The 25348-nt window shown below is 42.4% G+C and overlaps 3 protein-coding genes across 6 annotated transcripts; all 3 read left to right on the forward strand.

Moving 5' to 3' along the window:
* The first annotated feature begins 7951 nt into the window (after positions 1 to 7951).
* LOC101761612 (glucose-6-phosphate 1-dehydrogenase, chloroplastic) lies at positions 7952 to 11127 on the forward strand. 4 transcript variants are annotated; one of them, XM_022823307.1, is made up of 7 exons: positions 7952 to 8342; positions 8420 to 8580; positions 8706 to 8800; positions 9238 to 9352; positions 9577 to 9782; positions 9871 to 10020; positions 10123 to 11127. In XM_022823307.1, the coding sequence occupies exons 1-7, from the start codon at positions 8144 to 8146 to the stop codon at positions 10931 to 10933; spliced, it is 1737 nt and encodes a 578-aa protein (XP_022679042.1). In that variant the 5' UTR covers positions 7952 to 8143; the 3' UTR covers positions 10934 to 11127. The 4 variants fall into 4 exon arrangements, with proteins under 4 accessions (XP_022679042.1, XP_004984029.1, XP_004984028.1 ...); XM_004983972.4 differs by having other exon boundaries at positions 8429 to 8580; XM_004983971.4 differs by having other exon boundaries at positions 7952 to 8336.
* A 1944-nt stretch (positions 11128 to 13071) lies between these two features.
* On the forward strand, positions 13072 to 18250 carry LOC101762566. The gene is made up of 10 exons (XM_004983974.4): positions 13072 to 13314; positions 13673 to 13732; positions 14504 to 14563; positions 14673 to 14780; positions 14863 to 14937; positions 15075 to 15137; positions 15370 to 15739; positions 16468 to 16580; positions 16723 to 16753; positions 16906 to 18250. Exons 1-10 carry the CDS (start codon positions 13264 to 13266, stop codon positions 17862 to 17864), a joined length of 1890 nt encoding a protein of 629 aa, XP_004984031.1. The 5' UTR covers positions 13072 to 13263; the 3' UTR covers positions 17865 to 18250.
* A 186-nt stretch (positions 18251 to 18436) lies between these two features.
* LOC101762971 (nuclear transcription factor Y subunit B-8) lies at positions 18437 to 19690 on the forward strand. Its single transcript, XM_004983975.3, has one exon. It carries the CDS (start codon positions 18796 to 18798, stop codon positions 19474 to 19476), a length of 681 nt encoding a protein of 226 aa, XP_004984032.1. The 5' UTR covers positions 18437 to 18795; the 3' UTR covers positions 19477 to 19690.
* Positions 19691 to 25348: the final 5658 nt, after the last annotated feature.

Below are 25348 nucleotides of genomic sequence, written 5' to 3' on the forward strand. Positions count from 1 at the left end.
AAAACTACGCGTATAGTCATAAAGCACTATTAAGATGGCCCGCGCATTGCTTTATTAAGATGGCCCGCAATTTGCGCGGGTAGCTAGTTTTTTATGTCAATATTTGGATATTTTATTTCAAAATAAATGAATGTAAATAATTGTATTTAGTCGTGTCATTGTATAACAGATCAAGATATTATCATTTTTTTATTGTCATATTTTGTGGCATGCCTTTTTGAAGTTTAATTGAAGAGAAAAGGAGATACCTTATACTAAAATATAAGGACCGATTGTACGTGATGATTCCTCCTCAACCCTCGCAGATAATGGCCATTTCTCTACCGTTGCTCTCCACATTCCTCTTCAACCTTCGAAAAGCGCCATCTTGTGGTTGCTATTATGCTATCAAGTTGCTCCACCACCTATTGCTTAACTGCTCGATCCAACTCCTGCTCCATCTAATGGATGCCCTCTCCATTTCCTACTGTCGCCCGTTCCACCAATTGTCAGTTGACTTGATGGGTTTTGGGGGATAGACAACCATATTGTTCGTGCAAATTTTCGCCCATCAGTCTAGATTTGACCGCTAGCTCTACTCGTTAGTGGTGGTGGAGGTTAACAGCATACAACAACGCCTGATTGCATACAGATTCCCACCCACCTCCTCTCTCAACTAATTAAAACTCTCATGAGGTATATATGAAATTAAGTCATCAAAAGCTCTACGGCTCAAATGAATGAATGATAATGGTTTTCGTGATTGAAATCGCATGAGGCCAAGCATGGTGGCTTCATCGTTAGGTGCCCACCATTTTTCTCGTTGAAGCTGATCAAATTTGTCATGAGTGTTCACCGTTCTTATCTCCATCGGAACAATAGGGCCAACGAAATCTTTCAATTTCTTATTTTATTATGTTCAACTTTATGTATTCCTCTATCCGTAGAGTACATTGAATGTACAGAAATGGCTATAACAGAGTTTCTGTTATTCGTATTAACAGCTACTCTAGGGGGAATGTTTTTATGTGGTGCTAACGATTTAATAACTATCTTTGTAGCTCCAGAATATTTCAGTTTATGTTCCTACCTATTGTCTGGATATACCAAGAGAGATCTACGGTCTAATGAGGCTACTATGAAATATTTACTCATGGGTGGGGCAAGCTCTTCTATTCTGGTTCATGGTTTCTCTTGGCTATATGGTTCATCTGGGGGGGAGATCGAGCTTCAAGAAATTAATGCATCAGGCTCACTATCTCCAGTGCCTCGGCTGGACTTTCTTTCATTGTGATTTTATCTCTAGGATCCCTTATTTGTTTCTCTCTCTTTCCAACCTTTCATCTACACCACGTCTTTGTACGTAGTCATGTGCAAAGCAGTGGCTTGCACCTTCTGGTCTTTAATGTTGCACGAAGCACGCATGTGTTCAAAATGCTTTATGTTGCACGAAGCTAGTTATCATTGCTGATGCCCACACTTTCGATGTTTGATTTATGCACATGCCTCTGGTGTCCAGCATCACCTCCACTCTTCTATCTCGCGACCCTAACTAAGCCATTGACTGAAGTCCAATAGGATGTTGACTTTGGTCTTGTTGCAAAAGCTGCACGGGCTTAGTGGCTTGTGCTTGTTGCCCTCAATGTTGCACGAAGCACACACACGTCCACAATTCTAGGTGTTGCTGCTGACAACCACATGCCATATTCCTGCACAATGTTGGTTGTTGTTGCTGACACCCACACTCCTGAACAATGCTAATTGTCACTGCAAGCACCCACACTTCCAATGTTCGATTTATGCATTATTGGAAGTTCGATTTATGCATTATGCTTCTGATATCCAACATTACCTCCGCTTTCTGTGGTCTTGTTGCAAAAGGTTCACGTGCTTAAATAAGACGAGTTTAGGTGCAATTCTCTTCTATAACATCACGTGGTACATTTAGGAAAACAAAAGATGTATATTATTTTCTTTTTATGATTAATGTGGTAGATCCTCTCACCGAATATGGTGAATTTTAACACTACAGTACTAAAATGTAATATATTATATTGAAGAACAATTCAAGATGAAGTAGAAAACATATCTGTAGCAGTAGCCTGTAGGAAACACTGAGGATCTTTTTCCATCGGTGTAGGCACGTATAGGAGTATATGATTTTGGTGTTGCTGTTCACCAATTTAACATATCTGTAGTTAGTACTTCTTTATTTGTTTATTCGTTCAATTGACGGTAAAGGAACCCGTTGTATATTTAATAAAGGAGCAATGGGAAGAACAAATGTTGGCCCATCAGCAACTCAGCGACGATGGTCCTCTGCTTGCTAGATCAATCGTTGCTTGTGACTGCGAGTTGCGACCGCAGCCATGCAAGCAAGCTCTACAATCTGGTCTGGCTTAGACCTGAGCGTCTTGTGGGCTGGGCCAGGCTCGAGCCGGGTCAGCAAAAAACCCGATTCATTTTGGGTCAAAAATTTGTGTTCACGAACTGTCCGTGGGCGTTGTCGTGCTGGCTCGAGCCGCTTGTTCTTTTTAGTTGGAAAATAAATAAAATTAATTGTTTGGGTGGGCTTGAACCGGCTCGATTTTTTTCGGGCTTGATTTTCTAGCCACGCCCGACCAGGTAGATGCGTGGGCGCGAAAACCTATCGGGCTCGGGCTGGGTCGGGTTTAAAATGGTCAGGTCTAGTCTGGCCATATCCTGCCTTCCCTCTTGTGCACTTCTTTTTTAGAAACCTGGGCTGTGGGCTAAACATCCTTTCCAGGTTTCTACTTGAAAACTGAGCTTTCCTTTATGAAAAAACTATAAAAAAGTTCTTTTCGCAAAACCCATGAATCTGAAACTAAAACATATTTTGTCCTTATTGCTTCCATTTTAGTACGTTGACCGGTTACAGCCAGCCGCTCGCGACGGCATCACTGGCGTCTGCCCGCCAGAGCTACAACGCCTAGCGCCTCCTCTGCCGTCAAACAGCATGGCAGTTTTAGCTCACGTCTCGCAGGCTCGCAAGTGCCTTCTTTAGCCAAATAGCTCATCCAGCCATCAAGCCGAGGAGTATGACTTATTTTGTCCTCTGCCCTATGCGACCGTCCAATCTTGGACGGCAATAACTCTTTCCTTTTCTTCCTCTTCTGCTCTTTCTCCAGACCAGCCAGTGACATTTAAAGTTTAAACTACTAAAGGCAAATCCGGTTCACGATGAACTCCCACCACAATCTTTTTTGCTTCTGGTTCCCATTGATCCTTCGTCTTTCTCTGAAATTGATCTCTGCATGGTTTTTTAATCCATCGTCCTTGAAACTCAGACATGGTTCCCGCTCCAGGCCTCTTTCTTACCGGTGGTCCATCAACGGTTACCACCCGTTCAATTCTCGGTCTCGCTTGCCCGCTTGAACCAAAACGGATTGTATCATCATACCCCTGACCTCCATGACCTCTACGATACTTGTAGCACCAGCTCCAATCGCATGGCTGCTGAATCTTTCAGCCTCCATTGCATAACATCTCCAGTCGATATCGGGTTGTGTTTTGGCTGCTCTAAACAGTTAGCTTTGCGCTATGTTCTTACACACATATGTAATATATTTCTTTTTGGAATCCATAATGTGAACATGTTAAGGTCGGAGATGTTTCCTTGAGGCTTCCTTACGTGGGCTTCTATACGTGCAAGTTATATTTTTATAATTTTTCTTTCAGATTTCTTTATCTATTAATAATTATATTATGTATGGATTTTTTGAGTAATATAACGGTCTAGGTTCTTCTCTTTTTTAGATTAACATGATAATTTCGAGAATCTCGCGACGAACGTGGTAGTTCTTTTTAACATTATTGTATTAAGATAATAGATCACGCTTTACGAAAAAGATGAAGTGCACTATGATCTCAATTCTTCTTTTTATATATAATTATCAGAGCAGAGCCTCTCTAAAGGCCACTCTCAAAAGAGATTTTGTGGGTCTACCACGTCGACTAAACTAATTTTTGTTGATGGATGAAATAATACCTCCGATGTGTTGTTTCATGTCATCATTTTATAGGGTATCCGCGGACTTTTAACCTATGACGCATTGGATTATATGAGATTAAATAAGACAAAACTCTGTCGCCCTTAAAAGTTCGTAGTCTTATAAACAATCTTTTCTCATTGCTCATGAATATCTTGCTCGTACACAATTCTTTTGGCACGAATGAACGGTTAAAATTATTTCTCCGGAGGAAGCAGCAAGCACAAAAACGTAGCCTTCTTTTGCTTCAACTAGTGATGGTTGTGCAAGAGAGATGAGAGGAGAACACACAAAAAACAATGTGCAGAGGTCAATTCATCCATATTTGGTCGCTCTAAACGGATCGTTCTCAAGCTCATGATCGGAAGTTCAATCATAGGTAGATCAACACCAAACTTTGTGAGCTCATTCTATACTTAGACTATTTCGATTTGGTTAGTTGGTTTGATTATTTGTTGATTCAAGTATTAGACTTGAGAGTTTTTCACTTCAGGTTAGTGCAGTTTCTATCTAGAGTAATTATGGTAGATTATTAGTTTGGGTGGTGTACGGTGTCCGATTGAGTTGTTGATAATGAGTAGATAACTCATGGGACTACAAGTCCACAAAATTTTACGCATTGAGGACTTGTGTTTACGTAACTTCTTTACTTGACTAATGTCGTGCCTCTTACCAGATGGTTGTGGCTATTGTTGTAGATTTTAAGTTGCATCTTAAATGAATGTGTTGTTGATGCTGTAATCCTCTAGAAATTTATAGAGATAACTTCTAGTACCCATCGTTGATTATAATGAAAGTTTAGGACATATTGTGGATTTTACTCCTCATCTTGGGAGATCTTTTCACTTGAATCAGTATGTTAAATTTGCATGTGATTGATGTTATTTTTGAAGCTCTTTTATAGTACACAATACTAGGTTATACTAGTGTTCGAAAAGGACTAGTGTAAAAACATAGACGGTTAAGATTAAGTGTATAATAGTGAAACTTTCACATGTGGTATGGGTAATATACATGAGTAGTATAAGTAGTATAAGGGTATCATGATAAAAAGAACACAAATGGTATCACTATAATTTTATTTGTGATACTAGCATAAAGTTTAAAAGACCGTTCCATTTGAAATATCACTTTTTATAGTGTAATAATTACTAAATTATCTATAATAATAAATAGTTAGATCTTAGGTGGTGTTTGGTTAGCTCAAATGTAACGTATTACTGAAGTTAACGAATCCCATTACATATATTTTGGTTGTGGTGGTTTGTAATCAATTGACACTATAATCGAATCCCCTACCTAAATAATATCTATACAAGCTTGTCATTCCTCCTCCCCACCGTAATCAGATACAACACCCATACCGTAATCTGATTACGTTACCAGAGTGTAACTAAATAAAGAGGGTAATCGCCCATTCCGCCGCCAAATACACTGTAATATGATTCCCTTTACGTTTACGTTACCTTAGCACAAACTAAACACTATCTTATATATACTATACGATTAAGTAGTGTGTGCCGTAAAAGAGCTTTTTTTTTACTAATCAATCAAAGTTCTCCTTATCATTCACCACAAATTTAGGATTAACTAGTCCATCAACCCGTGCTCCCGCACGGGCTAATGTTTTTATAAGCTATTGGATTTGAAAATTATTTAGAAATTAAACTCTTAGCTAATAATCAAAATTGTTTTACCTACTACTCTCTTATTTTTCCAATACTTCAACATAATACTTATATAGATATGTATCTATCTTTGTCTAGTTGTGATTGATTTTTAATTAATAATTATTCTATGCACTTTTTCATTCATATTCATACTTTTTCCATTTTGTATCGCAACTCCAATCCTCTATACATTATGTTTAGCATACAAATCAATATTTTTCATCGATTCCGCACATACATGTATACATGGTCTAATGGTGGCACTCATCATGTGTATATACTTTAATGTAGTATTTTTATATTAACAATGACATAAATAGGTAATTTAGAATTATATATTAGTTTACTTTTTGATATTTCTATATGATGCACGTGAAGATAATTAGATTAAGATTTAGGTATTTAATTTAGGTTATTTTTAATAACGACATACGTGGGTAATATAGATAAAATTTTAGAAAGACATTTTAAGTTATGCTTTATAATGATGTGTATTAGTAAATTGGATAAAGATTACGGGGTTACTTTAGATTATGTTTTATAATAGCTGAGCTCGGTAATTTAGGTATAGGTTTAGAGCTCATTTTTGAATATTTCCACCATGACAGTGGTGGATAACTTTTTAAAAAATATAATAAATCAATGGCTATGATTATTAGAGTTTACAGGATTGGTGTTTGATGTTTTTAATTTTTATGAGAATCTCTCTTTTTTCTTGCTTGTCTCATGGGAACTAATGCGGAGTCTCCAATGGAAAAAAAATGAGACTACATTGCTACAAAACTATTACCATAAGCTACCTCTCGTTTGTTAAATATTCGAACACAATACTTATGTAGATATTATACTTAATATCTTCATCCAATTGTGATAGATTTCAGTTAGTAATTACTCTATAATATTTTCATCCACATTTATAATCTTTAACTTTCCACTTTGGACCGCATGTATGGGCTTGAATTTGTTTAATGAACCCTAAGTTTGAGTGCTCATAAATTTAATAGAACTATCCATAATGCTAAATATAATTTTAGCATAGAAATGTATATTCTCATAACTTTATATCCTTATAAATGGTGACACACATCACCCATCATGCATATAGACCTTAATTATTATATCGTATATTTTTAATTAAGGTTATTTGATTCAAACGTAGGGTTACCTCATGTTATTTTTAATAATAGCATGTGTGGGTAATATAAATGCAAATTTAAGGGGTTACTTTGTTTTTTAAGTAATAGTGGTAGGCAATTCAGTTGCAAATTAGGGAGTTATTTTAAATATTGTTTATAATGGCATAAGTGGGTAATTTTGATGAAGATTATGGGGTTACTTTAGTTTATTTTATATAATGACATATGTGGGTAATTTATATATAGATTTAGGGGGTTACTTTAGGCTATTTTCATAATGGTATAGGTGGGTAATTTTTTAGAAAACATAATAGATCCAATGGCTACGATGATTTGAATCTCTCGATTGATGGTCGGATGTTTTGCTTTTTTGTGAGAATATTTTTAGGATTTCTCTCTTTTTCTAGAATGTCCACCTAGGAATCCTAGGTGGCTTCATGTGGAGGTTTCAAAAGGAGCCTCCAATTAGTAATAGTAAGATTGGTATATTATTGCTGCCTTTCATCCCAACTAAGGTTTGGTAGATAGGGCGGTCAAGGGCATGGACATACTCGCACCGAGGTCGTGGCCGTCGTCGTCGCGAGGTGGATGGGGCAATCGAGGATGAGGCAGTTGTCCCTGTTGGCAATGTCAAGCTACTGTCATTCCCATCAGCTTTCTCCTCCTTTTGATCCTAATTAGTGATCTTTCAAACCCATCATCTTTACTGTTGCAGCTACTTCCAACTTCTACGGTTCCTCTTCCTCTTCTTAACACTCCTTAGGTTGCTCCACTCTAGGTCATCCTCAAGGGGTATAAGATGGTGACTGGTGACAGCTTAACTAGCTCACCGGTGGAGTCATCTCATACTATGAAAACATGTGACGTATAGAAAAATTTTAGTAAACCAAATAAATATGGGCCTTTTATACAGCAGGAATTTATATTGTACCAACGACTTTCTGTTTAATTAACAGAAATGGATATTCAAAAAAGGAAGTAATTAACAGAAATGGACAGTTTTACTAAACCCATGCTGGTCTGAAAGATACCCATTGCAAGAGACACGCAAAGACGACCTGTAGTTTAACTTGTAGCACAGACACATATTCCTAAACCATCGATGAAGAAAGGGGCCGGGCGAAAAGAAATATCTTGAAGGATGCATTATCCGTGACCACTTATCGCGCTGGACCACCGCGTCCCGACCAACTGTCAGCATTCACAAAGCAATTTGCAATCGCCAAGAACATCGAAGTCCATTTCTGAAAACCGGTATCCAAATCTACCTCAACCTCCGGCTGATCCCAATGGAGTAACACTCGCGACCATCCCTGTTCCCTTCTCCTGCTCCATTGATCCCATTCCCATGGCCGCCACCGGCTTTCGCGTCCACCCGGCCGCCTTCTTCTCAGCTCATCCGCGCGAGGCAGGGGCCAAGCAGTTGCCGTTCCACCATTGCTCACCTCACAGGATCCTTGTCGCAAGAAGGACGTGGCTTCTCAGGGCGAGGTCCTCCAATGGGCGCCCGCAGATCGGTGCCTCGTTCAGCAACAGCAATGGTATTGGTAACGCCTGCTGCTACCTACCGTTGAACTAGCAACTAGCTAGCTAGCTGTGCCATGGTGGCTATAAGCAGAGGTAGTTCATGCAGAGGTGCTAGATGGGAAGCCAGCCGGAGATGGGCCACCAAAGCAGGGAGGGGGCACCGTCAGCATCACCGTCGTGGGCGCCTCCGGCGACCTTGCCAAGAAGAAGATTTTCCCGGCGCTCTTCGCCTTGTTCTACGAGGACTGCCTCCCGGAGGTTTGTGACCTCATTGCTCGGCTGTGGATGATGCGGTTCCATGAACCTTGCTGTGGCTGTTTTGGTTTGGGTGGGGCTACTGAATGTGTGATAGTTTCAGTTACAGCTAACCATGGTTAATGCAGCATTTTACAGTGTTTGGTTATGCCCGTAGCAAGATGAGCGATGAAGAGCTTAGGAACATGATTAGCATGACACTGACATGTCGAATTGACAAAAGGTATGTTCTTGCTCTGTCATTAGTATGTATTGGTATACTAGCAAAAAAATTAGTATGTATTGGTATAATTCAACAGTTCAACACTACAATAGTTTTGCACCATGGCTCCAGTTCTAGCTATCAGATTGAAGAGCCAAAATATAGGAAATCGTATTATGTACTTTACTACTACGGCATTGCAATATTACATCACTACAAATCATTTACGGTTTGTTTTTAAATGAACTTCAGGAGTATTGCCATAGATTAAAGAGTATATGAAGTTCAGAAATTCAGTGTTTTTAAGTTTAGTGACTCAAACAACTACCTGCTACGTATGCAATCCGTCTAAGCTTGTCAACCATCCAATCAGTATCACTTCATACTTTTTGCAGACATTCTCAATCCCCAAAGTTATATTCTAAATGTAATGGAAATTCTATTTGAGCGATCAATAGGGAGAACTGTGGCGATAAGATGGAGGAGTTTCTGCAGAGGTGCTTCTACCAATCTGGGCAGTACAACTCAGAGGAGGGGTTTGCTGAATTAGATAGGAAGCTTAAAGAAAAAGAGGTACGGATATCGCAAATCGAGTTTGGATTTGAAATTCAGCAAGCATCGTGCCCGCTATACCTAATCTGCCGTGCAATTCAGAAAATGTTCTCAAAATCGTATGGAAGAGCGATGATTTTGCATATAGTACCTTTCTTCTGATTGGAGTTCAGTTTCTAAGGTTAGCTGATGCATTTGTGTGGTGAAATGCGAAATAACCGCGCTTCAGAATTTTGTGTCATCAGGAAGGCAAGGTACCAAACAGGCTATTCTACTTGTCGATCCCGCCAAACATATTCGTCGATGTGGTAAGATCTGCTAGCCGCACCGCGTCTTCTTCAACCGGATGGACTAGATTTATAGTGGAAAAGCCGTTCGGCCGCGACTCGGAGTCCTCAGGGGAGCTCACTCGGTCCCTGAAGAAGTACTTGGCCGAGGAGCAGATATTCAGGCAAGTTGATACCATGAACACATTCTCATACTCGATCGTGAACTGTAGCAAATCCAAATGAACACTTAGATTTGAATGTATACTGCAGGATTGACCATTATTTGGGCAAGGAGCTTGTTGAGAACCTTTCGGTCCTCCGTTTCTCCAACCTCGTCTTTGAGCCGCTGTGGTCGAGGAACTACATCAGGAACGTGCAGCTCATCTTCTCTGAAGATTTCGGCACCGAGGGTCGAGGCGGGTCTGCAGTACCTTGTTCCATTTCCATGCAATGTTCAGTGCAAACTTAATTAGCCAAAGTTCAATGAAAATGAACCGATAATGATGGATGGATTGGGTGCAGCTACTTCGACAACTACGGGATCATCCGTGACATCATGCAGAACCACCTGCTTCAGATCCTGGCCCTGTTCGCCATGGAGACCCCGGTGAGCCTGGACGCCGAGGACATCCGCAACGAGAAGGTGAAGGTGCTGCGGTCGATGCGGCCGCTGAAGGTGGAGGACGTGGTGGTGGGGCAGTACAAGGGCCACACCCGGGGCGGCAGGTCATTCCCGGGCTACGCCGACGACCCCACCGTGCCCAAGGGCAGCGTCACGCCCACCTTCGCCGCCGCCGCTCTCTTCATCGACAACGCGCGCTGGGACGGCGTGCCCTTCCTCATGAAGGCCGGCAAGGCGCTGCACACCCGGCGGGCGGAGATCCGGGTGCAGTTCCGGAGCGTGCCGGGGAACCTGTACCGGCGGAGCGTCGGGACGGACCCGGACACGGCGACCAACGAGCTGGTGCTCCGGGTGCAGCCCGACGAGGCCATCTACCTCAAGATCAACAACAAGGTGCCGGGGCTCGGGATGCGGCTCGACCGCAGCAACCTCAACCTGCTCTACTCCGAGCGATACCGCCGGGAGATCCCCGACGCGTACGAGCGGCTGCTGCTGGACGCCATCGAGGGGGAGCGCCGCCTCTTCATCCGGAGCGACGAGCTCGACGCGGCATGGGCCATCTTCACGCCCGTGCTCAGGGAGCTGGAGGACAGGAGGGTGGCGCCGGAGCTCTACCCGTACGGCAGCAGGGGACCCGTCGGCGCGCACTACCTCGCCGCAAACTACAACGTCAGGTGGGGCGACGTCACCAGCGACGACGGCTCCTTCTAGCCAAAGGTCGAGCCATTGGCGATGCTCTGCGGTTGTTTGTGCATTCTTTTGTTGGAAATTGAAAGAATAAAGAACCTCTCGCAGGAGAAAGGGAAAGATGATGGATAAAGCAGCTCTGTTCAGTGTTTTCGTTCCATATATGGCCACATGTTAAAACTGCGCAAATACCAAATAGTGTGTGCCTTTAAATCAGATCCGAGATGCGTTCTTCAAGTTGCATGCCCTCGCTTTAAGTGAGAGCTCTACTTAATAGTGTATACGTAAAATCTAATCGTTCATTATTATTATTATAGATAATTTAGTAATTATTAAATTGTAAAAGTGATACTTAAAATAGAATGGACTTTTAAACTTTATGCTATTGTGAAAAATAAAATTATAATCATGTCATTTGTGTGTTTTTACCGTGATAATCTTATACTACCTACACTACTCATGTATACTACCCATACCACATGTGAAGGTTCTAATAGTATATAATTAATCTTGACCGTCGGATATTTTTATACTAGTTATTTTCAAACACTAATATAGCCTAGTTGTGTACCGTTAAAGATGGACTGTTTTCTTCTGAAAATCCTTCCAAATTTACCACAGGAGAGAGTAGCACGGCGCCTACTTTCTTTTCGGAATCGTTTCTCAGTTTCTTGCACGCAATCTTTGATCCTGGCTTTGTTTATAGCAAAAACGAAACCAATCTTTCATGTCTCTCTTTCTGTTATCTGAAAGTGGGTGGGCATCTCTATTTTCACTCCGTTAGTTTTTTTTTATTTGCCATTGCCATTGAACATAACGAAAATACATGAAACTCAAGAAGAGTATGCGAAAAACTACGAAGTTGCCAAAATCATACTCCCTCTTCCAAATTATAGACCATTTTAATTTTTTAGATGCATAAATATTATTATGCATCTAGATCTGAGGTATATCTAAGTGTATAGCAAAATCTATTAATCTAATAAAATTAAAACGACCTATAATTTGGAACGGAGGGAGTAGAAAACAGGCCTTGTTGCCAAAACAGCCACTAAATTGAGAGAAATTTCGATATTTGACACAAAATACGTGAGCCTCACCGGATTTGACATCCAATTTGCATGCCTTTCGATATTTGACACTCCGCACGCAAATTGTTTCGTTTCAAGGGTTTCTCTTCAATTTTTCTCAATTTTCATCTTTTCTTTTTTCTTTTCTCTCATCCGCCTTAGTGAACGGATAATAATGCCTTACCCTTATCCTTTTCTCTCACGTGCGTCTCTTGTTTCTCTCGGTGACGGAAAAACTTGCCGCCGCCGTCGGCTCGGAGCCTCGGAGGCCTCCTCGCCGCAGCCAAGCAACAACAAGTACATAGCACCCTATCCTCCACCTACTACTACTACCCTGCATCTTGCCGCATTCTGTGCGTCCTTGCCACATTCCGGCGGCGCCGCCGCTCCTTGCGAGCCTGCGCCAGTGGCACGCGACACAAGCTGGGCGGCAGGTGTCCGTGGAGCGGGCAAGGCAGGTGGAGGGCGAAGGTGGCCATGGGCCGCGCAGGCGTGCAGCGTAGGCGGGCGGAGGCAGCCATGGGCCGTGCAGCACAGGCGGCGGACCCAGGCAGCTATGTCACGGATGAACCATGAAGGCCAGCTGGCCAATTCCGGGCGCCGTGCACCACCGCAAGGAACTCATGCAAATCCAGCCAAAAAACCACCAAATCAGACTCATCCCTTCCCTCGTTCTATTTCATCTTTCTCCGGTTTCATTTCGTGGTTGAGATTCTCTGGTTCTATGGGTGAGCTCCATGATTAAATTTGTGAAGTTGAGGAAAAATTTCCTGAGGAAGAAGAATCAGTGAAAACGTACTCTTGCTTTTATGTTTTGGTTCATGCAAAGCGTTAAGAACATGGGTATTATTATCTGTTCACTAGAGCCTGATGAGAAAAAATAAAGAAAGGATGAAAATTGAGAAAAGAGGAAAAGCAACCCTGAATCGAAACAATTCATGTGTGGAGTGTCAAATATCGAAAGGCATGCGAATTGGACGTCTAATTCAGGCGCGCGTATTGAGCGGTAAATATCGAAATTTCTCCCAAATTGATTTACTCAGAGCAGTCAGCACCCCTATCGTTTTCCTAATTCGGCAGGTTAGGTTCAAGTGCCTCTTTCTCCACTCCGCCGCTCAGGCTCAGCAGCCGATTCCAGTGAGGCGAGTCCTCCACAGCCAGACTGAACTCAGCTCTCACTGAACTGAACTGAACTGACAGTGAACCCTCCTCACTTCGGATTCGGAGACATCGCCCTCGCCCGCTGAGCGCTGACCAACGGAAGGGAGCTACCGCGGCGGCGCCATGGACTGCCAAGACGGCGCGGGCGCCGCTGCCAGCGAGAATCGATCCAAGGTGAGCATACGCGCGCACTCCCGTACCTTCTTTTCTGATGACATCATGCGCGCATGGCTGATTGATGAATCCCGAGCGGCCGAGCTAAAACTAAAATGGGCCTCTCTCCTGCTTGCGCCTGGGCGCGGACATCCCAGATCGGGATGCCAAAGCGGGGGAAGGTCTTCTTCTTTTTTGGTGATTAGCTAGCGATTCCGTTACCCATGGACGGATGAAGAACAGCAAGATTCTTGCTGCTGTCTGCCTGTGCTTGTGCGGGGTCGGCGAAACCACGAATTCAATGTTCTGACTGTGTGGGTTGCTTCAGAAATTAAGCTCTAAACTGATGGTTGTTTTGTTTCCTCTGGCGTTTGTGCAGGTGGCTTCAGAAACTAAGTCGATTAAGCAGCCTACTTGGGTCTTCGTTGAGAAAGAATCGGTAGGTTTTGGTTCTTGTTGGTACATAGATGTGCATTAGCCAAACGGGCCGATTTATCTGCTTTGAGAGGTACCAAGCCAAATTTCCTTTCGGGTTTCCTCTGTCCGATTCAGATTCGATCATATATATGGACTGCGAAGTTCCATTGCCTTGGAGGGCCTTCGCACTCACATCTGGTGCTCTTGAAATTTACTGCATTTGCTTGTACAAATTAAGGAGCCAAAGATAGGCTAACAACTCCCATGAGGAGGATTATCCTGCTCCCTCATGCATGCATGCTAATTTCTTGGTCTTTTAGACGAAAGAAACTCCATCACTGAAACAATGTCCCGGCCCCTGCACTGAGTAGACGCACGCAGCATGCTAATTTGTTGGCCTTTTAGAAAAAGGAAACTTTTCATCACTGAAACAAGGTCCGGGCCTCTGCACCGAGTAGGTGCACGCATCATGCTAATTGCTCGGTAGCTGATAGGTTCTGCTGTTAGAGACTTTCTAAACTTTCTTGAGCACTGATAGTGATACAATATTGGTCTCTAAGCTCATAGATCACTGTCTTGATGGTTCTCACTAGCATGATGAAACAGATGTTCAAGCTGTGACAAATTAGATGGATATGCGTCTTTGTTATTATAGTGCTGAAGCAAATCTTGGACTAGATTATGCAATATGTTTGTTTGCCAAATGTAAATAAAGTATACAGTTAAGTTGGATGATTGTGGATTTTGTCTTCAATCTTCAGAAACTTCTCCTAATTTGGTTTGCCATTACCAGGTACATGACTTGAGAGAGCAAATTCTCCTACTCACTGGGAATGTTTGTCATGAAGAAGAGGTATATTGTCATTTGGAAACAGCTTGCTGTAGTCAATCAATGTGTTTCTTTCTCCTGTTATTTTGTTGCAGCTTCGTTGATCCTGTTCATGGTATTGAACTGATAACAGGAAATATTACGAGCAGATCTACTGGAGAAGCTCAACAGATGTAAAAGGGATACACTAATCGAACTGTGCCGTTCGTTTGATGTCATTGGCTCAAGAGCTAATAGGAAGGTTGGTCCAGCTAAATGCTTGAAACTTCTGCCATCATCTGCCAGATGATGCACATTGGAAAACATCTCTATTTCTTTTACAGGAGGAACTTGTGTCATTTCTGATGGAATTCGTGAAGGGCCACTGTTCTGGCATTGATGGCACAAACTCCGATAAGGTCCTAAACTGCAATTTTCTAGAACACTTCATCTAGAAATGATAGCAGATGTTGTCGTTTTTCTTCATAACTGCTAACCCTACAGCCCCATTGTCATTGGCACGCTGATTCTTTTTCGTGTGTCTTATCGATTGTAGAAAATCAAGAAAAAAAGGCGTACGAAAGAAGAAGAAAGTTTGTCTGGTGGTAAACCTTCAAAGGTATGCTGTCCTTTTGGAATTATGTTTGTATGTTTGCAGCCTGTTTTTAGAATCACTGGCAAAGCTCCTTGTTTCTGTAAGGATATTATAATTATTTTGGTTTGACCTATGGTGTGCTCTGCAAGTTCTTTCAGGTTTCATCTTTTCCATAACTTATACCTCTTGTCAAAAAAACTAGTTTAGCGGTTACTACTTCCACTTTATTTATTTCTTTATTTTCAAACTAACGCAGAAAAAGAAACGAGAAGGTGAAGAGGAAGCTGATGGGAGGAATGGTGTGGAGGATAGAGAAAAATATTTTGACTGTGACTTGATGGATAACAGATATATATGTGCTGATAATAAGAAAGGAAAATTCCCCAAGGAACGAACCAACCTTGAGCCTGCTGAGAGGATAAATGGCTGTGTATCGGAAGATTTGGATGGAGTATCTCTCAGTGAAGTGCCAAATCCTACAGATGAAGCAATGATTACCACACCATCTAAAAAGTCGGTAAAGATTGCTGATGGTGATAGTACTGACATGAAGGCTTTTAAAAAGACATCTTCTATTACCAAGAAAAAAGCAACTCCCAAGGAGGACTGCAAAGTCAAATCTTGTGGTATGCTTCTGGATGATTTGCTATGACTTATGCATCTGTGCTTCTTGTCTGCAAGTGGATAACACATAAAACAAAGAAAGTATGTTCAATATTCAAGAATGCACCAGGAGTGTTATTTGCTTGAACTGTTGGTGGAACTGAGTAATGTGACTGGAAAAGACACCTTTTACAGGTCCAGCCATTAGGTAGCCCGTAGTAAATTAACTTTTTTTAATAATCTGTAATAAAGAAACTAGAGCATGTTCCACATGCTATTTCAAAGCCAGAAAACAATGCCTTTGAATTAGAACTCAGAAGAATATACAAAAAAAACCTTAATATGATAATTACAAAGAGAATATATGGTATATATTTGTTCCAGAAAAGAAGGTATTGTAATATTATTCATGTGGGCTGGAGTTGAAGTGCCTGGTCTAATAGAGGGTTTTTTTGTCAAATGTTTATTTGACCCGAATTAGTAGGGGTATATATAAAGTAAATGAGCTAGTAAAGATCAACAGCAGAGATTCAAATGTATGGAAAAGTCAAGTACATAGGTTGGGCTGGAGTTGAAATAAGAGAATGAAACTTGAAACTATTGCTTCCACACCACCCTTTCAACTGCTAGGTTGCATAAGCGTTCCTTTGGTATCTTTTCTCTGACGTTATTATGTACAAGCTAACTGCTTTTCTAACAGTTTGGATGACCCCTGGTTCCTAATTTTGAAAACCATCCCTTTCCATTATAGGTAAACAGGAGTCTAAAGGAGACACAAAACCACGAAAACTGACAATGAAACCAAGTAAGGATGAGCTGAGAGAAGCTGTCTTTCTTATCTTGGATACTGCAGACTTTGCCACGGTGAGATACACTGCACATCATTTGTCTTTAACAACCTATCTGTTATAGTGTTATGTTGGGTTATACTAATATACAGTAGTTATTTGAGATATTCCTCCTATGGTTTACATTTCTCTGTTTCTTTTCTTTTCATCCATTTCAGATGACCTTTGGAGATGTTGTAAAAGAAGTTGGTATGTCTTTGCTTACTTCCTTTCCATAGGCCTTTTATATCTGATCCTTGCAGATATGGCTGGTCATTATTTTATTGCAAAGGCATCTATGAAGCTGAACATTCATTGCTTTTTATCTTACGGAGCTTTCTGACTTGATTTCATATCTTCAGACAAATACTTTGGGAAGGATCTGTTTGAGAGAAAGCCACTAATAAGGTCCCTGATAGAAGAGGAGCTCTTTAGGCTAACGGAGGAGGCCGAGAAGAAGGAATTGGAAGAGGAGGAAGTAGCAGAAGCAAAGGCTAGAGCTGAGCAAGCTGCCAAGGAAACGGCACAGGTTCGAACAGTTGAATCTGGTATTGACAAGCGAAATGCACTTCAAGCTGGTTCAGATGGTAAAACTAAAGACAGTTCAAAGGACACAAATGACAGTCCTAATGAAAAAGGCATCAATGGTGGGGCTTCTGTGAAGTCTGCTGTTAAGAGAAACAACAGTAATGCTGCTGAAGGTTCACAAGACCACAAAGCCAATGCTGATACACAAAATGAAGACATCCATGACGAATTAACTAAGGATGGAGAGGGTGAACAGGCTGCGCCCATTGTAAACGGTGATAGCGCCATACAAGGTTCAAGTGATGATGAAGCTGAGACTATGAAGAACAGCAATGCTCAAGCCCTAGAAGGTTCTAAAAATGACAATGTGAAAGGGGCTAGCAATGGAGAAAACAATGTCACTGAAGACTGTAGAAATGAAGAAGGCAGGGGTCAGAATGTTGGCAGCAATGCAGAAACTGGCAATGGTTGTGAAGCTGAAGAATTTAACAATCGTGGAAATGATGGATGTGCAGAACACACAGATGGCAAAGCTCAGGAAGCTAATCACAATGAGAACAGTGCAAATGTAGAAATCCATGGTGATAAAGACGGCAAAGTAAAAGAGGGGGATATAAATGCAGAACAAAGTCAGGCAGATGCTGGTGGCAATGGTAAAGCTGAAGATGCTGATCACAATGCAAACGCCAAAGTTGATGTAGATTCTGTCAAGAATGGTGCTGCTGAGAATGGAAGGACTGATGGCGATGTGAAAGGCAACAGCGACAGCGCGGTTGAAGAAAGCCCAGTGTGATGAGATGGATGTAGGTTGTAAAAGAAAGTTGATTTGAGATCCAGCTTATGCAGGGCTTCTTGTATCAGTAGAGGTTACAACTGATGGCCTAACTCTTGTAGGATAGCGAGTCACGGAAAGCTGAGGTCTGGCCTTGGAGAATAGTTCGGTTAGTCAGTTAGAAACGGTCAGTTATGTAAATCCAGCTGGGCGCTGTTGTATGAGAAACTTTTGTATGGGCACTGAAGCAAGAAATTCGGAATGGCATCTGTTAGTGAAGTTTCTTTACCTTGCCTGTGATAGATCACTGAGAAAGTGAAAAGTTAAGATGGGTTTCTACACATTACTCATCCTTGTGTAAGCTAAGCTGTAAACAGAAAAAGAACATGAAATGTTCTGCAGATTTACTCGCCTGCATCTGCATGACTGCATGTCTGCATCTGAGGAGCCGGTCTGCTTCCTGTGCTTCCTCTCATCTGGCTGGTCCGAGTGCAGCGTCCTAGGTGGCAGACCGGGCACTTGCGCACCTCACGGACGGGGCGCCGTCCCACGTGTTCCCGGGCCCACGTCGACGGCGCGGATCGATCCTACGTGGCGCCCATCCACGGAGACGGAATCGCCATGTGGCACATACTTATCAGCAAACGAACGGCGTGAGGCGCACCACGTTCACACCTGGATGCGTTCTTATCCGCGCGATCCAACGGACCCGCCCATTCCCCACCATTGCTCGCTTCGCTCTCCTCCTCGAGCTTCAAATCTCTCGAGGGCACAAACCCCACGACAAATTTTTTTTCCCTCCTTTTCCTTGTCTTCGTGGTTCCTGTTCTTGCACCATGCAGAGGTGTTGTTGATGCTTCGATTCATCGCGTCAGCAACCCAGCATCCTCGGCGGCCTTGTTGTTCTTGAATCGAGGCAGAGGAGGAAGGAGGCACCACGGCTCGAGCGGGGATGCCGGACTCGGACAACGACTCCGGCGGCCCGAGCAACGCCGGCGGCGAGCTTTCGTCGCCGCGGGAGCAGGACCGGTTCCTGCCGATCGCCAACGTGAGCCGGATCATGAAGAAGGCGCTCCCGGCGAACGCCAAGATCAGCAAAGACGCCAAGGAGACGGTGCAGGAGTGCGTCTCCGAGTTCATCTCCTTCATCACCGGCGAGGCCTCCGACAAGTGCCAGCGCGAGAAGCGCAAGACCATCAACGGCGACGACCTGCTCTGGGCCATGACCACGCTCGGCTTCGAGGACTACGTCGAGCCGCTCAAGCACTACCTCCACAAGTTCCGCGAGATCGAGGGCGAGAGGGCCGCCGCCTCCTCGGGCTCCGCCGCCGCGCAGCAGCAGCAGGGCGACGTCGCAAGGAGCGCCGCCAATGCCGGCGGGTACGCCGGGTACGGCGCGCCCGGCGCCGGCGGCATGATGATGATGATGAGGCAGCCCATGTACGGCTCACCGCAACAGCAGCAGCATCAACAGCCGCCGCCGCCGCCACAGCAGCAGCAGCAGCAACACCAACAGCATCACATGGCAATGGGAGGGAGAGGGGGTTTCGGCCATCAAGGAGGAGGAGGAGGTAGCGGCGGCGGCGGCGGCTCCTCCTCGTCGTCGGGGCTTGGCCGGCAAGACAGGGCGTGAGCTGCCGTGATGCATTCACTACGCTGATACGAGTGTACCTAATTAATTGACGCCGGACCTTGTTTCTACTTGTTGATGTATGCTTACTAATTAATTTGAGGCTCCAATTCGGAACGGTGAATTCTTCCCGTTTCATACGAGAATTGAACTTGTGTTTTGTATGAATTTTTGAGCATTCAAGATAGTCCCTAATGCAAGGGTATTCATTCAGCCATAGGTGAACTATGACTGGTCAAACTGGAACTGGATATTTGTGTTGGGTTACTGTATTGTGCAAAGCTTACTTCGTTGTCACGGTCTCACGGATAGGATCCTTGAAAACACCAAAGGACATGATCTTTGAAAACACCAAAAGGAGTGTTGTGTTTGAGCACCAAATGTATTCATCAGTCAACAGTGTGCTGGTGTATGTGTGTCCGACGAGAGATGACCGCTCTGATGATTAGGGGAGGGAGGGAGAGAGAGAGAGGGGGGGAATTAGGGAGTTAAATAAAGAGTTAAAATCGTTATTAGTATATAAAGTGTGCAATTAGGTACATCATCTCCCAAATTGTTCATTTGAGAATAACAACTTGGCAGGTGGGTATGGTCGTGCGGATGCAGGACGACATGTGGGGAAAAAAATACCACGGAGGCAGCTTACATGTTAGCTAATGTTTTTTTTTAAAAGTCTTTGCTATCACACGTTAGCTAATACTCGTATTTCAGCTACCAAGTTGGTTTTGCAAAGTATCTTCTGTAAGATCACTATGTCCTGGTTGCAAACTTTCATCAAAGCTAGCGCTATGTCATGACTGATTAAGTTGAAGAAGAGAAGAGGTGGGTGCCTAGATGGTGTAATCGACGTTGATTTAAATATGTTGGGTGTCAGGCTATAATAGAGTGTAGATGTGAGTCGAGGCCATTGGGCAGTGAGTGCACGGGAGATGATATCTAGAGCAGTGCTATATTCTGAACCTACAACTGAATTTCGAGGCTAGAAGAAATTATGGGAACAAAATCTGAAAACGAACGCAACTCAAATTAATGGTAGGATTAGCAAGGACTTTTCTAAAAAAAACATTGCACGTAAGCTGCCTGCGTGGTTTTTTTTTTGACCACGTGTCATTTCAGTGACCCATCCGCACCTACCTGTCAAGTTGTTGTTCTCAAATGAACAAATTGAGAGATAATATACCTAACCGCACCCACTCACCAGGTTTATGTACTAATGACGTATTAATTCTTAAATAAATATCGATAACATTAAATTCTATTTGAAATTAAGAAATTCAGGGTGTTACAATGCCTTTTTTCTAGACAGTGAGAGGATGATGGCTCCATGCTCATCAAGTTTTACGTGCAAGCTAAGGCCTGCTGAATTAGAATTCTTGTAAGATGGATTTGATTTTGGAACTATTTTACCTTTGGTGTGTATGAGATAATGCGAAGCTCAAGTTGCTGATGCGTGGTCAGAATTCGTAGCATCATACTATCGAAATGAGATATTTTTAATTCTTCTTCTTTCATGGATAATAATTCTGTGTACTATATAACTTTGGCATCCAATAAATTTCACTATGAACATTTAGAATGCGCAAATTTATAGAAGAATTCAAAGTTGTGCTTGAGAGACCATGGCTATGTTTCAAAACAAAACTAGTTTCTAAGCAATGAGAGAGGGGGCGTATTGCACGACACACTGAAGTATGCACATGACAATAATTCCATTGTAACAGCAACGCATTTGAAACAACACATTATTACACTGCATTGTTTTAACATGGACAAAACGGTACCTCAAAAAACACGAATCGAGCTCAGGGAGCGTAAGGGAAACTAAAATGCTAGGAACCTCTTAATCGAGTTCCCATTGGGCATAAGGTAAATTTAGCTGCCTTGCAACACCGCAACATTGAGTACATTACTTCAACGGGCGGTGATTAATCTGATGCCATAGAATATATGATGGAGCTGATGTCTCTAGCAACATCCTAGGATCATGAGAAATGCCACCCAATCCTTTCATTGCAAATCCAATACTCACTCCATCCCACAATAAGTATTCGTTTAGCTTTCAAATTTTATCCCACAAACAGTGTTTATATTATTTAGCTCATAGTGAGACACTCACACCAATAAAAAAAGTGTATTGAGAAGTGCATATAGCCAATGAAATGATCAATTGGTGATTTTTCCGTCAATGAAAATTTGAAACTTCTCCATCGAAATGTGTTTAACAAAGGATGTGCAGAAATGAGTTTGGTGATGTTCTGGTCTTCTAGAGTGGATGTTGTTTCTCTCGTGATGGGCAGTGTTGAAGGAATTTGAACCAATTTATAGAACTACCTTCATGGTCATCTACAATAATATACCTATATCTTGCGATCTGGTGGTGCATTAGCCACATTAATAGTATAAACAAGAGCATTAGTCACGCGAGCAGTATGAACAGAGCACTAGTCACGTGAACAGGGCCTCATGCATATTTTCGTATGAACATGGTTTCTTTGCGGATACCGCGTCTAATTAAACACATGGCAATAGCTATATGTGGCCTCACATTATGTTGCCATTACTTTTTGAGTATTAAACATAGACTAATTACAAAATCAATTGCACAGAATGCTAATTTGCAAGACGAATCTATTAAGCCTAATGAATCTCCGTCTGTACAATTAATTTTATAATTAACTCATACATAGCCTTCTAGTCTTCTAATGTAAATATTCGAGGTGATGTGGAAGGGCGTGAAATAAATACCTTTTGAATCCAGCGCAGCCGAACAAAACTAGAGTTCGCTGCCTCCAGCGTCAACATCGGTCGGTGGGACCCGCATATATGTAAAAAAATCGATCCCGCTGCATCCCCGAGGAGACGGATAACTTTGCCTGCTTCTCCATCGTCGTTCCCCTCCCTCCCTCGTCCTTCAATCCCCTCTCTCCCCAATCCTCTGAATCCGGCAATAGACCAAAAAATTGAGCCCTGGAGGAGACCAAATCAGGACATCCTCCCACGGATCCAAGCCCTTGCGGGGCTTCGCGGCACACGCTCGCGGCGCTCGGCGCCTCGCGCGGATGCGTTGGCGAGCGGTGCGCGCTGGTCGTGTTGCCGTTCTTGTCAAGCGGCGCTGCTCACGGCGACGTCGGCGAGCGGACCGCACGCGGCGGGGCTGGGCGTCTCAAGCAGATGCGGTAGCGAGTGGAAGCAACGAAGGATATATTATTCAATTCAGCTCGGTTCAACTGCTCTAGTGTTGACGGTTCGGTTTGCTCATCCCATTGTTCGATTTTTCAGCAACACTGGAGCTGCTCTTAGGCCCCTCACTCTCAGCAGGTTGCAAGTCAGGCTCCCCCTTGGCCCCTTTTGTACTTCGAAAAGGGTGTGTTGTACTAAATCAAATTAAAACCCATAGGAAGAATAAAAACACCTACACCAAAGAATTGGAAATATTTATTATTTTTTGAAATATGTGGTGTTTGTTTGGTTTTTCAAGGAAGCCCGGTTGACATATAATATTTTCTTTTGCAAAATATACAGACGCAAACACTCAATTTAGGAGTCTTCCTAAGTATTTTTTTCGAATACGCAGTAGAGTTCTGCATTATTGTATTAGAAGGACCGCAGAAAAACTTTCTTACAAACTCCGCGGAGCGACACGCTCAGTGATGTATGGCTCTTGTAATTTCCAAAAGCAAGTCGATATTCATAAAAATTTATAGAAACGAAAAAGACAGTTTCAAGAGCTGCACCAAACAAAGCTTACACGGTTTGGGTTGGACAATTTAGGATTGAATCGTTTAGTTGGGCTGACTTAAAGAACAGTTCGGTACCACAGCCCAACTACTCTGGACCAAGAGACAATATCGATATCAGGACCACGTCAACAACAGAGAGACAACCCGGAAATCCTATCCATTTTTTAAGAGCAGTAGCCCAGTAAGTAACCCATGACGACTTATCAAACTATCTCAACATTTTAGATGAACTATCTCAATATCTTTTACGTAAAAAAGTTGGTGAATGTAAAAAAAATTGTTAAGCAAATAAATGTTGGTGAGTGCAAAAAAAATATTGGTAAGTGCAGTGCATGTAAAATTGGTTGAGAAATAATGTTGGTGAATGTAAAAAAAGTTAAAGAAAAATGTTGGTGTATATAAAAAATGTTGGTCAATGTTAAGAAATGTTGATAATAATTAAGTTAGATTTTTTAAAAAAAATGTTGATGAATTCCAACAAATATTGATAGATGTTAAAAAATGTTGTGCACAAACTATATGGGCTTCAAAGATAATTTGCTGATCTACCCCTCAGAAGACATATAGGAGCCCTCGAGACAACCAGGTTGTTGTGGATCGACCCATCTTCCATTCGACACGGCATATCGGAGCCAGAAATCCTATCCATCTTCCCGAAGAAACTATTCAACTTATCATTTACTGTTTGAGATTGGTGTAAACTCTAACCAACGGATGAGATCAGAGCTGAGAGAGAGAACACCTTGAGCATGTGTGGCTTGGACCTGGACACGTGTCAGCATTCGGTTTGCTCCTTTGTACAGGTGGGATGGAGAGAATCTTTTTGGATTTAAAACTTTGATCTCATTTTTTTTTCTCAAACCGTATTTTGGATTCCGTTTAAACTACTATGTTCCTAATAATTAATGTAACACAACAAAATCTAATATGACTACGTTTTGTTGTGTTTTTAAAAGTTAACATTTTAAATAAATTATCTCAACATTTTTTAACTAAAAAAAGTTGGTGAATGTCAAAAAATGTTGAGCCAAAAAATATTGGTGAGTGCAAAAAAAAGTTGTTACGTGTAAAAGAATGTTGAGAAAAAATGTTGGTGAATGTAAAAAAAAGTTAGAGAAAAATGTTGGTACATATATAAATTGGTCAACGTCAAGAAATATTGGTGATAACTTTTCAAAAAATATTAATAACGTCAATAAATGTTAATAAATATGTAAAAATATTAAAGAACAATATTGTACATGTACTTAATATGAGGTTTAAAGATACATTGCTTATCTGCCTTCCGGTACCCATACGAGTGGTCGTAACGGGAAAAAACTATATAGCCGGTAGTTTTTTCTTGCGGGTGATTTTCTATATAGCTCCCCGAATAAGTAGGGTTGTTTCCATGATTTGGGCCTCTGGACTAATGTTCTTTCTGTTCAGATTGATTATATTTGGGCCTGAGTACAGCGGTTACTGCGCGCAGGTACAGCGGTGGATTTGGGCCTCTCTCGGCGGGGTGATTCGTTTTCTTCTGGGCTGCATGAGAATATGAGATGATGCAACTTTACAATAATAATCCATATCCAGCAGCAGCAATGCTGGCTGCTGGTTTCGCCGACTGGCTTTTTATTTGGACCGGTCGGGCTGCAATGTACTAAATGGACCGTGGACTATTTTGTGTCAATTTATTTATAAACGAGCCCACATCACCCGCTGCATCACTTTTTTTATAAAGAAGCCCAAATAATTTTTGCATGCTACATGAGCCGTTCCGTCCTCATGTGCTTTGTCGTGCCGTGCTGCTGGGCCCAGCAATTGAATAGTCGTTATCACTGAACTGGATTTCTCTCGTGTTTGTCAATTGTTCTTCCTCAAACTGTGGCAAATCATGGATCAAAGTTCACAAAGCATTCTATGGAACTAAGGATGAGCAACTGGTGAGTGCGGTTATACGTTACTGAAGGCGACATGATTCACAAGCATCACCTCAAGAACAAAGTTTGGAGGCAGCCCATGAGAAGGAAGTCATTTTCGTCTTCCTCGTGGATGGACCGCGTCGCAGCTCCTCGCTGCTTCCCCCTACGCCACAGTCTCCTGCATCTCTAGTGGCTCCCGCTGTCCACCATTCTCACCTCTGCCAGATCCAT

Source organism: Setaria italica, chromosome IX (assembly GCF_000263155.2).
Source record: "Setaria italica strain Yugu1 chromosome IX, Setaria_italica_v2.0, whole genome shotgun sequence".
Lineage (NCBI taxonomy): Eukaryota > Viridiplantae > Streptophyta > Magnoliopsida > Poales > Poaceae > Setaria > Setaria italica.